Genomic DNA, 14562 nt, shown 5'->3' on the forward strand with positions numbered 1-14562 from the left:
TTTAATGTAGTGCCTGTGCATGGTTATGTAATCGACATTCAAGGTGGTCCCAATCAAGGTCTACACGTGGGTAGTCCAGCAAATGAGAAAAGCCGTGCCTCTCGTGTGTCCAGACATGGAACGTTCGCAGTGGCTCTGGATTTACTCCGAAAATACGAAGGTTCTAACTACAACCTAAGCCACTTAATAGCAAATGTTATTATTCACCAGTAGATAATAAGTAAATACACACAAGACAAAGTACCAACAACACATACATTCATACATACCAAATCACACCACCGACCTGCCCACACCAGTCAACAATCGCCTAGGCTCTTCCTGGTTTGACCCCTATCTATCGACCAGCTCTGTAAGCTCAGAGGGCGTTCTAGAACCGTCGTAGCTGTCATGCGTACCCTTTCGCGCTTCTACTACAACAACAACGGGATCGCGCCCATGCCCTGTTTTGATCCCAGGTGAAGCCAGACGCAGTTAGAACCCCCCTCCCGGAATAGTTATTATTGGCAGTCAAGTCTCCTCCTTCGTTTCCATCCGTTCTATCTAGTTCTCTTCCGTTGTGGCTGTCCTCGTGACTCGACCCTCCGAGACCTCCGGCATCCAGACCGAGATGGCCTTTTCTGACACTCGGCACCGGCGTGCCGAGTCCGCTGTTGTGTATAAGAAGCATCGGCCTCCCGATTCCCCCTTTTCTCCCTGACTGAAAGCTGGGAGCTAGAGCGCAGTATAAATCCTTGGGGCTTTCCCCTTCAAATTCATTGCTGCAGTTATGTCTTTCTCTGTTCGACTCACAATTGACTGCTTGGTTATAACTTGTCGCAAAGTGCCAAGCTCGGCTCGCTACACGGATGATTGATGACTAACAGGCACAAGGCTGCACCGGTGACACAACAGCAAAATATCTTCAAGACAAGCCTTCGGTGTGTGAACTTGGTCTTGGGTGAAGGAAGGGAAGAGCAAATTCTGCTCTCTTTCTCCTTACCTTTTACTTAATCGAAAAACTCAGTCAACAACTCGACCATTGTGCCAATGTCCACTTGTGCCCCTCCAATAACCTCAGGCCGACCTTTTCTCAGACCAAGACGATGACTTCTTACGTGATACGAGTGAATGGCGGGAACGGTTGTTTCGCAACACAACAAAACCGACCCAAAGCAACGATTTTAATTTTCTCCTTTCCGCACCTTCGGGCGGGCCATCTTCCTGAAGCGTCAAGGTTTCCGTCGAACTTCCCGACTTGCGTTGAGAGAGCCAAGGCCGACCATCAACCCATCCGGTCTCAACAATCGGGCCGTCTGCGTCGAGATGTTTTCAGCCTGATTTGATTTTTTTTCCCTTTGATTTCCACAAAGGGAACAGGAAAAAAGAAAAAGAGGAAAACGTGGTCGGCTAGGTACCGAGTATTTCCCAGGAAAATTATTCGCCCAATATTGGACGGCGACTTTCCGTTCGGCGCTGTATGCGTGTGCGTATCTTAGTAGAACTGCGACAAATGCACCCACTCGGAGAGATGGGCATGAACCAGCCAACCCGAAAATCCTCGTGTTTTGCCCGTCCACTTGGAGGTAGGCACTACGGCGTTGATGCCTGCAGCTAATGCTAGAGCTCTTATTTTTCCACAATAGGTAGACAGCTGATACAGCACTGACTGACAGTCGCTTCGATGTCATCATCATCGGCGGTTTAGCCCGCAGAGACTCATTTGACTAGTGCATCCTGGAAAAGCGTCGTTCGCCGCTGTTTAGGCAGCAGATACGCTCGGACAAAGCAGAGACCAACCCGCATGATGATGCAGCGTCATTGTCCTCATCATCACAATCATGAACTATCCAGCAAACAGCATGTGCCGGTCGCTTAGTCGGCTGCGAACTCACTCCTGAGTGGTGTTACTCTACTTAGTTTTCCAGGTCGTTTCTTTTACCCGGTTGGTCTGTTCGCGCCGGCGCAAGGAAAATTATCATCGTCATTATTCGACCCGAGCAACAGCTTCCACGCAGTTTGACTGCTTAGGTGGACCCTTGGGTGGTCGATTCCGTGCCGGTGATTCGTTATCCGGGAATCCGCCGTGTTCCGGAAAAAAAAAGCGCGAGTCGGCGAAAGACACACATGTCTCTCTAGGCTAGACTCTAGTCTAGATAGCTAGATTCATGCAGTCCGTCTCTTGGTCGGTGAAAATAATTTCCCCTACGAGCATGCGAAAGGAATGGGGCCATGTGCGTGATGGAGACCTACTTTTTTCCGTTCTGGAGAGAGAGAGGAGAAGGGGAGGACCCAGAAAAGTCAGATTGTGCTACCCTCGAATGAGCCAATCTTGGGTTTGGTTCTGACACAGGAACAGTCAACCGAGTTGGGAGGGAGCCAATGGAAAGGCTGAGGGCCGAGGGAAGATGACGATTTTCGGTCGGCGCGCGATGTTTTAGCCCCCCCGACCGCATCCACTCGATCTCCTCGAAAAACCGGGCCCGCCTTTCTGCTTCCCCCCACATGCTTTTTTCCCTTTGCGCCAGAGCCCCCACCCCGTTTTTTGCCGAGAAAGACTTGTCGATTCTTGGTCGACTCTTGTTCCTATACCAAGGCGAAATACGATGAGCTTCGGTATTTCTTCTCTGGCTTGTCGCCTTGGCGCCGAGTTTTTGCGGTCAGTGCGGGTATACCGGAACGCCATTGACGTAGTTGGTTCGGCAAAAGATGGGGGACTTCACGCAGGGTTTTCCGGGGGGTGTGAAGAGAGGGGGGCAATGATGGGGATGGGAGGGGTGGAAGGATTCGCCACGAGCTCTCTGACAGGCACGTTCAGCTGCGCGACCATGGGAAGGAAAGACGATGGCAGATCCGGGCGCATAATTTCCTTACGGGACTACAGGACTGTCAAGTGTCAGAGTTTGCATTATTGGGAGAGAGAAAAATGGGAAGAGTGATATCTTAGATCCAATTAGCACCGGTGGAGACCATGAGGTGCGACTATGTCGCAGGCTCGCAGCTCACCTTGCAGGATGTCTGTCTGTTAGGAGAGATAATAGTAATATTACTTTTCCACATCTGTCGCTACGAAATTCCGCTGCCTGCTCTTGGCTTGTCTCATGGGGGAAATAAAAAAAAACGAAGGATGGATCGATGTTTTTTCTAATTCTCATGCAGTGAGCCACGGCTAATCATATTGCTCTGCGCGTGTTGTCGGAGGGAAGGTGTTAGGACGGGCCAGCGGACAGTTTGATCTAAGTCTTTTTCCGGCATTCGGTGGAGATGCAAATTTGAGAATCATTGGATGAAGGCATGGAATGCTAGCAATTGGCAGATGTCGCTGACAATCGGAAATGGAAGGAGGAGAGAGAATCACTTGACGAAAAGGGCAAATCAACAGGAGGGGAAAAGGAAAAGGAAAAAAAAAAAGAAAAAGAAAAGAAATTGCTGTCGCGGTTACATCCTTCTCTCACCCTCGGGACGCTAGTTCCATTCGGGCCAAAATCAGAGAGATGATGGAGATGGAGATGGAGACGCGGAGAGAGAGGGTGATATTAGCCCATAGTATAGACTAGTTCACTTAGTAGGAGGTGGGGGAGAAGAGAGAGAGAAAGGGAAAAATTGGGGAGCTGGAGACACCGTCGCGGCCAGAGACGGTGCGGGGTGGAGCCTCCCAGCCGATGGTGGAGGATGGCGTCGAATCACCATGCAAAGCCTCCCTCCTAAAGCACCATGAAGGAGGAGCCTTTACCCTACCATTCCCCTCCAGGTTAAACCTCTTTGGGCCAGAGCTTATTCATACTGTTGTAGATATCATTATTAACTTCATCTTTCCATTGGCGCATGAGGTGTCTCGCCTTGCAGGATGAGGGACGCTAGGCGCGGTCGGGAAACCCAACGGAAACGGCTTCCCGAACGACGGCCGAATCTCGTTGCATTCAAGCCGTCTGCTTTTCGTGACGCGAGGATTCGGGACGGCAGAAGGGCAGGAGGGTAGGTAAGTTCGCTACGGTATGAGAATATGCTGCGGTTTCATGCTGGAAAAAAAAAATAAGAAGGTGGTGAACGGCCCCATATGATTGACCCTTGAATGACGGGGGATGCGGTTAAAGATGAGTGGACATTTGGCGGCTGAAATGCTGAAAGCACAATGGCGCCCGCATTCAGCCTGGCTACAGTGCAAAGCACCCGACGCACACATAATACGATGGGCGAAGATTATTCAGCCAACATCCAATCTAGCTTAACTAACTAACTCACTGAGAGTTAGGCGAACTTCCCCGTGGGATTCTGGCGATGCCTTTCCTTCCCTCGCTTAAGTTGCTACCTTCGGACAACGAGGGTTACCAAATAGGCAGGTCAGCCCTGCGCGGTCAGCTCCACGTTTGGGTTCAGGTTCCCGTAACGATGGACGGGCGCGGCAACGATTGGCCAGGGCGTGCGCGCACGTCCGCTCTCATAGGCTGGCGGCTTTTTCAGGGCAGGATCATGGAAAAGTGGAGCCGCACGGTGTCCTCGGGTTGGTGGTAGTTGGTTGATGATGATGATGATGATGATGATAGTAGTGGATGGTGGTGGAGGTGAAGATGGTGTGAAGCCATCCATCAGCCCAGAAGGGAGGGATGGATATTGAAAGGAGTGGAAAAAGATTTCTTGTCACCTTGGTGGTAGAATAGGAGAATGAGAGAATCTGACCTGTGCTGTACTTTGTACATTGTAGTACCTAACTCACTTAAAGGACTGAATAGCCAATAAGAAGATACAGGGGCCGACCCGAATGTTAGACTATCTGTGTACAATCCATGGATAAATGACCAGTATGTATGGTTCCCCCTTTTTTCGCTGTGTTCGAACTTTTTTTTTTCCTTTTTCTTTTTCCCGAATTCTGCTTTTCTTTTTCCGCTGGTTTAATAAAGAAAACAGAATATTGGATTAAGTTTTTTTTATTTATTTATTTATTTAATTTCCCTTTTAGATTACCCAAGGGGGAAAAGGCACCAAGACCGGGCTGCGTGATGTCATTGCTCACTGCATTTCCAGCGCATCCACAAGTGGGCCACGGGACTGCGCCAAAAAAGATGCTTAACCCAGCGTTATTGATGCATCCGGTCCCCTGCTCCACAAAACAAACAATGGTACGGCTCACTATGGGTCTGCGTAGCTTGGTGGAGCTCTCCCTCCTCCTCCTTCTCCTCCTCCTCCTCTCCAGTTAGTTAGTTTTAGTTCAGTTCGGGGGATAAGAGATTGTCGGCCAACATGCATGCTTGCCACAACCGACAGGCCTGTCGTCTTCGAGAAAGTAGATAACCCCCCTTCTTCCCCCCGTCTTCTCCGCGTTGGCTCCAGTCCTGTTTTTATTTTTTCTTCTCTTTCTTGTGTCACATCACAACTCCTCCTCCTTTCGACCAGGACACATCAACAAAAGGAGCAACGCAACAGGAGTCCTCTTTTGGAGAACTGAGCGAGTCAACTTAAGTGTTCGATCGCTCCCCAGATTCATTGACCATTGTTCCTCATCCATTGGTCATATATCTCGACAACAACAACAATACTCTTTTCGCATAGCATCACTTCACAATGGCGCCGACCTACGCTGGCCTGTCGGGCAGGAAACTGTCCCTGGCCGTCTCGACAATTGCGACGATGGGTTTCTTGCTGTTCGGTTATGATCGTGAGTTCCTCTCGCCGGCCATTCCCGATCTAGCCATCCAGATCACATGCTAATCTTCAAATGTCTAGAGGGTGTCATGTCCGGTATTATCAGTGATACCGCGTTCGAAGACCTCTTCACTGCCACCAAGAACAACTCTACCATGCAGGCCTTGGTTACATCCGTTTATGAATTAGGTTAGTCGCAAATATCACCCTAACGAGTTACAATTGCGGGCCTCCAATTCTAACGCGTCTCGTCGCATAGGTTGTCTGGTGGGCGCTATGTTCGCGCTCTTCTTCGGTGACAAGACTGGACGTAAATGGATGATCTTCTCGGGTGCCATTGTCATGATTATCGGTGTCGTCATTCAGGTCACCTCGTATGCCGGTCACATTCCTCTTCTGCAGTTCTTCATTGGTCGTGTCATCACCGGTATCGGTAACGGCATGAACACTTCCACTATCCCGACCTACCAGGCCGAGTGCTCCAAGACTAGCAACCGTGGTCTGCTCATTTGTATCGAGGGTGGTATCATTGCCATCGGTACTGCGATTGCCTACTGGATTGACTACGGTGCCCACTTCGGTAACAAGGACCTGGTGTGGCGTTTCCCCATTGCTTTCCAGATCTTCTTCGGTCTCATCATCATCGTCGGCATGTGGTTCCTTCCCGACTCCCCCCGTTACCTCATCTCCAAGGACCGCGTCCAGGAGGGTGAGTACGTGCTTGCCGCCCTGGGTGGTTGGGAGATCCACGACCACGAGACCCAGCTCCAGAAGCAGCTGGTCATTGACTCCATCAGAGCGTAAGTTTGCCAAGGAAAAGAAAGGTGGATGACGCGTGGCACAAGTCGCTAACACTCAGCTCCAGTTCGAACGCCGCTGGCAAGGACGTCGGATATCGTGACCTTCTCACTGGTGGCCGCTCCCAGCACTTCCGTCGTATGATCATCGGTTCCTCCTCGCAGATTTTCCAGCAGCTCGGTGGTTGCAACGCTGTCATCTACTACCTGCCTGTGTTGCTCCAGGATTCCCTTCACGAGACTGAGAACTTCTCCCTGGTCATTGGTGGTGTCAACATGATTGTCTACGCCATCTTTGCCACCTTCTCCTGGTTCTTCATTGAGAAGATCGGTCGTCGCAAGCTCTTCCTGGGTGGATCCTTCCTTCAGTGCATTGCCATGGTTATCACCTTTGCCTGTTTGATCCCTGGTGACCAGGAGACTGCCAAGGGTGCTGTCTTCGGTCTGTTCCTCTACATGGCCGCTTTCGGTGCCGCTTGGTTGCCTCTGCCCTGGTTGTACCCTGCTGAGCTGTCCCCCATCAAGACTCGTGCCAAGGCCAACGCTGTCTCGACCTGCAGCAACTGGCTCTTCAACTTCCTGATTGTCATGATCACCCCCGTCATGGTCTCCCACATTGGCTGGGGTACCTACCTGTTCTTCGCCGTCTTGAACGGTCTGTTCATCCCGTTCATCTGGTTCTTCTACCCTGAGACCGCCAACCGCTCTCTGGAGGAGATCGATATCATCTTCGCCAAGGGTTACACCGAGAACATCAGCTACGTGCGCGCTGCCCACGAGCTGCCCAAGCTCACCGACGACGAAGTCGAGCAGAAGGCCATCGAGTACGGCTTCGGAGGTGCCAGCGACGAGGAGAAGGTTACCACCGCCGAGGTCTCGGGCTCCAACTCCGCCCGCGAGTCGGAGTAAGGGTGAAGCATGGAATCTTTTGCATGGTCATGAATATAAAATGTTTGGAAGCATTTTCACGCTTTTTGATACCTGCTACGCGATTTTAAAGCATAGCCGGCTCTCTCTGAGACCACGGTCTAGGGAGTTCTAATCGTTATTATTCCCCCCTTGCTTTTTTTTACTCTTCTGTTACTTAGTTTTAGTGATACCAGTGCAAAACAGGATGCCATGGGGCATCCTTGCGTGACAGAATTTAAACACTTGTGCATTCACATCACATTTTCCTTACAACTTAAATAGGTCCATCTTTCTGGGCTCTTCCTAGCACTCTTCCAGACTTTCAACTTATAAACGTAGCCTAAGGCAGTTACTATCACCACCCCCACAATATTCCCCTAGCCTTAAGCATTGCCCAGCACACAATGTGGACTGAACCCGCAGGCAATTCCTCAAAGCCACACCCACCCTGGTCAGGCAAGTGGAGAGAGTCTACTTGCTGCCATGTGGCTGTCACACTTGCTCCACGCCTTCTATTGCTGTTTTTACTTCTTTCTTTTTTTTTTTCTGTCTTTTACCCCTCTCTCTGTGTCGATCAACGGACTAGAGCCATACCGATAGGTCAAGTGGGAACGTGCAGCTGCAAAGCATCCCGTTGGAGACAGTTAATCGGTAAAGGACACTTAGAGCTGCAGGTCCCTTCTCCAGAGTGGACCTGGAAGATCCACACTATGGTTGAATCGCACAGTATGCACGGGTTAGCAAGTGCGGGGGCGAATTGATCGACCTGATGGTTAGTCAATCCATTTCTTGTGGATGTCGTTGCTGTAGCGGCGGTGAGTTGTACTACGCCATAGGCTTAGACAAGTCCTGAGCTCGGAAGATATCACACACACACTTCAGGTTATCGCAGGGAATGAAAGTGAGAGGTACCCACCCAGTCAAGCTATGAACGCATGATATCCATGGTATGGATATGATATATCCAAAAGAAGCAATAGAATGCATACGTACATACATACATATAATTCGTCGATGGAGTCAATCAATTAATCCTTCTTCACCTTCAAGCTCTTATCCAAACACTCCACCACGTCCTCGACCGTCTTCCCCCGCTGTCGATCATCCGGCTTCTCTTGCCCCAGGATAGGATCATCCGCGACGGTCTGATACACCTGAGCCACGGCGTAGAACCTAAAACACAGAAGTTGGCCAGTCAGCCTCATAATCACTATGACTATACCAGGAAGGATTTGGATCACACATACAAATCACTTTCAAACCCCCCGTCATCCCTCATCGTATCCCCAATTTCCTTCATCTCCCTCACCCACCGATACGCCTTCGGCGGCATCCCTACCACCCCCTTCTCCGCTATCCGCAGCGTCGCCGCATTATGCTCCTCCATCAATTCTTGCAGCTGCGGCAGCACACCCATAGAATGCGCCGTAGTAAACGACTGAATAGCCAACGCGAAAAACCCCTTCGTCAGAGAAGCAAAGCACATCTTCAACCCGGTCGCTACACCAATCCGGTCCGAGATATGTTTGATATTCAGTGTGCGAGATAACTTCTCGTCTGGGAGTTTCTCAGGACCGGAGACTATCAAGCTGGCACAATGCCAGGCTGGTTCGTTGGGGTTGGTTGGCTGCAATGGCCGCGGTGGGCCACCCACGATGCCTCCGTCGATGTACCGGAGGTAAGATGATGACGATGTCCCACTTGCTTCAGTAAAGAGTGCTTCCATCTCGCGCGCTGTCTTTGGCGACACAGCATTCAGATCAATTACCCATAACGGGGTATCGCGGACCGTGGGCCGCGCGGACGATGCTTCCACGATGCGCCGGGCGGTTGCGAGTGCGTCCCGTGGTGGAACGATGGAGAGGAGGCAGTCGCTTTGGTCGACTAGGTCTTGCATCGAGGGACGGAGCTCAATGCCTGCTTCCCATGCTCGCCGTTGGGTGGCTTCGCTGTGTGGGGGCTGTGGTTAGCTGCGATGACAATGTGGAGGGGGAATACTTGATTATAGTACCTCCGATCGGCCGCATAGGTCAGGACTCGGTAATGATGGGCGATTAGGAGCTGGGCTATGCCCAGACCCATCTCCCCGATGGAGATGATGCCGATGGCTTCGAAGGGGTATGACATGGTATCGATGATTGTGATGTATCAACGATGAGGAGTTTGAAATGATTAGAAAAGAGGAGTGATAGTGAGGGGTAGATTCGGGCCCTGATCATCAGCCCTGTTCCCCCCGCGGGCTTTTATCCTCCGTGCCGGGATGGTGGCACGGACTGTCACGTCACGCCATTAATATCACCACTCGGCAGACAAACAGCGATGCTGACTAGGTGTAATAAGACGTCGGGTGACTGGGGTATGGATTGGCTGTTTCTTCATTGTTTGAAAGGAGGTTTTTTTGAGGGTGTGGAGTGATTGCCATTGAACGGTCGCATGGTCGTCGCGCAATGGAATCTTGGATTTGGCGGTTTAGTCGCATTGAATGGAGATAGCGCTATCTTTGGGTATGACATCGGTCCTTCCTATCGCTTCAATTCCATCCAATACAGAGGTAGCTTATCGTGTGTGGGTGGCTAGTGCTGAGGATGTGCTGTAGGCAGATAGGCCACTTAGGCTTTTTTTCTGTATTTGTCTTCGTGAAGTAGAACCAAGTTAAACTTATCTCAATTCTCTGTCATCTAAGATTTGTTGGAAGGGCCTTCATCACATCAATCAGAGGGTCCTATCCGTTGTTCATAGGCTCATCAACTAACCCGATCACCCGCAAGTCCCTGCTATTTTTGACGCGCTCCAAAGATTACGTTGGAGAGCCAAAGCATGCCACGAGGCATGAATTGAAAGTAAAGACGCCATAGCCACATCGTCGAAGCTAATAAGGTGCAGATATCGGACACAGACTATCGCTGTGTTGTTCCCGGATAGCCCCTTGCATCAGCCGCGATCCTAGCGTGTTGTTGAGGGGAGATGAGTAGGCATGGATAGAGAGATCCACGCCCTTGCAGCGCGAAGCATGATGCAAGGGGTGCACTTTATGAAGGACAACGTAGCGGACATTCCGCCCTTCAAGGGGCTCTCCATACGAGTGGAGGTGAGAATTTCTACACATTTCAGCGCTACCACGTATTTCTTGTAACTGATGCCCTGTTGCGCACGTTGCCCTGCTGGGGTTTAGCGGCGCTTCTAAGTTCGCTCGTATAATCTGCTCGAGTAATCACGTCGATGTATGCTAATATAGTCGAAGGGTTTGTTAGACCTAAAGTGCCGTCGAGGAATGTCCCCAAGTTGGCGATTTAAGAGCCATCACTGATAGCCTGATACGATATTCCAAAGAAAGGCTAGCACTCATTGTTATTAATAACATTTGGCTACAGCTATGGTTTTAATGGCTTATTTTCACTGTTGTACGTATGATCTTAAGGACCATATATGTGACAGTTGGAGATAGCTTCTATCCATTCATGAGAATCTTGAGAGCTTATGCGGCAAGCTGCCACATGCTAGCCATGTAGAGCTATACCTAAGATGCATAAAGCATGGATGCAGTGGCTTTTCTTTACTTCATGCATACATCAGCTGAAACGCAATCAAGGCTAAAATAAGAGCAGAAGAATTCGATAGTCTCTTCAAGATAGTTTAGCGGCATCTTGCCAAGATGTCATGGCACCGTATCTTCGAACTTATTTTGGTCAAAGCAGCACACTTCGAGCATGCCATAATGCGCCAAAGCAAGTTTATATAGTGTGAGATCTTTTTTCGGTAACTGAATCATTGGCTGTTCAGTCTGGAGTACGCCAAAGGAATGTGGCATATTGTGATTACCAGGAAACGTCATGCCCGATTCATCCTGTGCCCAGCATTCCAGAACAGGCGCCGTCCCTGAGAATCTGACCAGGAGGCCAACCGATTGGCGGCTGGGCTGCGCCAATACCAGAGACTGCGTGCGGTATCCACAGATTCTTATATGGATGGGGACATCTAATCAAAAGCCGAAGGATCTGGCTTACGGACTTCTGCCATGGGTATATAAGTGATGCTATAGTACCATTCGGGGAGATTCCCATAACCCTTGACTCCAACACCAAGTGATGCTTTATAATTAAAGTAGAATACAATGCGTGCATGGCATTCTGTACTTCTTCTCCCGGTCCTGGTGGCCTCAACTGCAACCGACCGATGCCGTCCTTCACAGGCCAGCAGCCGCAAAGACTGGTACATCCCGTCCTACACCCTTCCTCCCACCTCAAAGCTAACATCAACAGGGGTGACTTGACCACTCAAGAGAGAACCGACTACATCGACGCAGTCTGGTGCCTACGAGGGCGTCCAGCACTCCTCCCCAACGACCAATACCCAGGGGTACGAGACCGCCACGATGACTTTGTAGCGTAAGTGTACAACCCCCACCACCTATTCTAGCCTAGCCCTCATCTAACGAACATCCAGCACGCACATCAACTACACCCTGCACATCCACAACGACGGCCTCCTCCTCCCTTGGCACCGACACTTCCTCCACCTCTACGAGAAAGCGCTCCAAGACGAATGCAATTACCAAGGAAGTGTTCCGTAAGCTCCTTCCCCATCCCTCCCCAACTAAGCTTCCCTCATAACTCCCAACTCATCCCTCCAGATACTGGAACTGGCCCCTAACCACCAACTTAACCGCCACCCCCCTCTTCGATGGATCCCCCACCTCCCTCTCTGGCAACGGCTCACCCCAAAATAACACCTCCACCCTATGCCCCTTAAACATCTCTCCCTGCCCATCGCCCGGCACCGGCGGCGGTTGCGTAACCACCGGCCCACTCTCGACCTGGGTCATGCACCTTGGCCCCTTCTCCCTCTCGCAAGTAATCCCCTACGGCGACCTCCCCGCCAACGCCTTCGCTTACAACCCACGCTGTCTCACCCGGAACTTCACGACGGACTGGTTGGCTGCCCTGAACACCCAGGAAAAAGTGGACGACATGATTGCGGCCGCCGATCTCCAGGAGTTCTTGGAGCTGATGAGTCCAAGTGCGAATGGGTATGCGGGGGCACATGAAGGCGGGCATGCGAGTGTGGGGGCGAATATGTTGGATACGTTTGCGTCGGCACAGGACCCTGTATTCTTTTTGCATCATGCTATGGTGGACAGAGTGTGGACGTTGTGGCAGTGGGGTGATTGGGAGGAGAGGAAAGGGGCTGTGAATGGGACGACGGTCGTGCATGATCCGCCTGGGGCGCCGCTGGTGACGCTGGATACGGTGATGGAGTTTGGGGTGTTGGATGAGCCGAGGAGGGTGGAGGAGGTTATGGATGTGTTTGGGGGGGACTATTGTTATCGGTATGATTAGGATGTCTTAGTAGGTTATGAGTGTGGGTCTGTGATGTATACACTCAGTATATGGAGCATAGTATAGTAAAGGAAGTGTGTTCTCAATACACAGTCGCCTGCTGAACATCAACATGTCCCGAAAATAGCTCCTCCTTGCCCGGATCTTCAGGCAACTCGACACCATAGAACTTCTTCAATACGTCCTGGATCACATCATAGCAAGCGCCATACCGCACGAGCTTCATATCCCGAAAGTTGATGATTGTCGACGACGCCCGGGGAACGCTGAACGTTCGCTTCCCATAATCGATGACGATATCCGCAGCCTCCACGATCTCGGGCTCAATATCCTCAATGCGGACCTTCATCCCCGACCCTGAGATGTTGGCCGACGAACCGAGCAGTGGTAACCCCGCTGCATGGCATAACCGAATTAGCTCCTCCTGGAAGGGTCCTCCATTGACGAGCATGGAAAGGGTGCCGTCGTGCGTACAGCGCGAGAGCAACTCAGGGCCGAGTTTCTGGATGATTGGGTGGTCGGGCCGAAAGGGGGCCGCGACGCCGACAGGCACATCCAGATCCACGGTTAAGGTCCGAACCATGGACTCTTCGCGGGCCGGGAGGACGTGAATTTCTTGATGGAGCGCGTAGCTTCCGATCATGGCGTGCTTCTTGTGTGGTTTGCGGCGCTTCGTTGTGAAGAGGCGGTCCAGGGCTGCTGGGTCGCTGGCCACCAGGCCGTAGCCGATGCTGCCGGGGATGAGGGCAATGCCTTGATTTTTGATCACTTCGAAGACGCGCTGGGCGTCGCGGAGGACGTCGATTGGGGTAGTTGAGTAGGTCATTGTGCTTATGTTTGGGGTAAGGGGAGTATAGTGGGGAGAAGGATTCTGATGCTGGTGTTGGTGGGGAGAAGGATCCTGGGGCGAGGATCCGGGGGAGCTTATAAGCTCGAGATCTTACGTGCGGGGTGCAGTATACGCGAAAGGGGAAGAGGAAGACTGTTCGTGTGACTGTGGTCATGCTGACGCCACTTTCATCATGTCTCTATACCTGGGTATCTGGGGATAATTCTCCAGCAATCGGGCGGGCAAGTGGCAACAGGCAGCAGAGGTAAACAAAGGAACCAAGCGCAATTGCCTCGGGTAGAAGAAATACAACATACCGAGCACCGATTTGAAACTGCCTCGTTCGGGTTCACTCATAATTTCCACCTGGTGGTTGGTCGTTTGACTGATCGGACCCTCTGTTGCTCGGACGGTGTAGCGGTGACCTTGGATGAACGGAACACGCGGCAGCTCGAACAAGGTTTCATTCATGCCGGTAGCCGGGATTTCAATTAGATCGCCTGGGCATCTGCATTCGGCTCTTCGGAATAGACCAGTTCAGGAAGGTGATGGGGTTGTTGTTGTTGGTCTTGCCTGTGTTGTGGACAGTCACTAATGGTGACGTACCCGATGGGGTCAAGTCGGGTACCCATTGCTTTTGGCTTTTGCAACTGGAAGCATATAGAGGATACGGGGAGTGACAGTCAACCATGAACGTCGAGATGGCCAGTATGGGACCGAGGTAACATTGATAGTGGTGGATTATCTTGATAACGGGTGTGGGATCGCCTTCGCTGTGTCACTCCACGAAAAGCATAGCTCGACTACTTATTCAACAAGTAGGGGCTAGAAGAATCTGTGCTGCGAGACTGAGAAAGACGTTCAGAATGCATTCAACAACCAACCAGTCATACTGGACAAGTGATACTACTGTTGAAGTATATCAGTCCCTCAGAGTATACGTTTCTATTCGAAGGATGGGTCAGTACCTCCGCCATTAATCTGCGGAGCACGGACTAATCTTGACATACTGCAATGAGCGAACTGGCTAGTTCTCCAGCTACATTAGAGCGCTCACCACAACTTTCAGGCA

General features: G+C 51.1%; 4 protein-coding genes across 4 annotated transcripts; 2 read left to right on the plus strand and 2 right to left on the minus strand.

The window, feature by feature from the left end:
- Positions 1–5538: 5538 nt before the first annotated feature.
- AKAW2_40347S (uncharacterized protein) lies at positions 5539–7325 on the plus strand (the record flags this gene model as incomplete). Its single annotated transcript, XM_041688665.1, has 4 exons — positions 5539–5632; positions 5701–5808; positions 5879–6419; positions 6485–7325. The coding sequence occupies 4 exons, from the start codon at positions 5539–5541 to the stop codon at positions 7323–7325; spliced, it is 1584 nt and encodes a 527-aa protein (XP_041542427.1).
- A 1028-nt stretch (positions 7326–8353) lies between these two features.
- AKAW2_40348A (uncharacterized protein) lies at positions 8354–9452 on the minus strand (the record flags this gene model as incomplete). Its single annotated transcript, XM_041688666.1, has 3 exons — positions 8354–8498; positions 8573–9274; positions 9337–9452. The coding sequence occupies 3 exons, from the start codon at positions 9450–9452 to the stop codon at positions 8354–8356; spliced, it is 963 nt and encodes a 320-aa protein (XP_041542428.1).
- A 1992-nt stretch (positions 9453–11444) lies between these two features.
- Positions 11445–12661, plus strand: AKAW2_40349S (tyrosinase family protein; the record flags this gene model as incomplete). The annotated part of the gene is made up of 3 exons (XM_041688667.1): positions 11445–11710; positions 11769–11891; positions 11956–12661. 3 exons carry the CDS (start codon positions 11445–11447, stop codon positions 12659–12661), a joined length of 1095 nt encoding a protein of 364 aa, XP_041542429.1.
- An 82-nt stretch (positions 12662–12743) lies between these two features.
- On the minus strand, positions 12744–13487 carry AKAW2_40350A (uncharacterized protein; the record flags this gene model as incomplete). The annotated part of the gene is made up of 1 exon (XM_041688669.1): positions 12744–13487. One exon carries the CDS (start codon positions 13485–13487, stop codon positions 12744–12746), a length of 744 nt encoding a protein of 247 aa, XP_041542430.1.
- Positions 13488–14562: the final 1075 nt, after the last annotated feature.

The sequence above is a fragment of the Aspergillus luchuensis genome, chromosome 4, assembly GCF_016861625.1.
Source record: "Aspergillus luchuensis IFO 4308 DNA, chromosome 4, nearly complete sequence".
Taxonomy (NCBI): domain Eukaryota; kingdom Fungi; phylum Ascomycota; class Eurotiomycetes; order Eurotiales; family Aspergillaceae; genus Aspergillus; species Aspergillus luchuensis.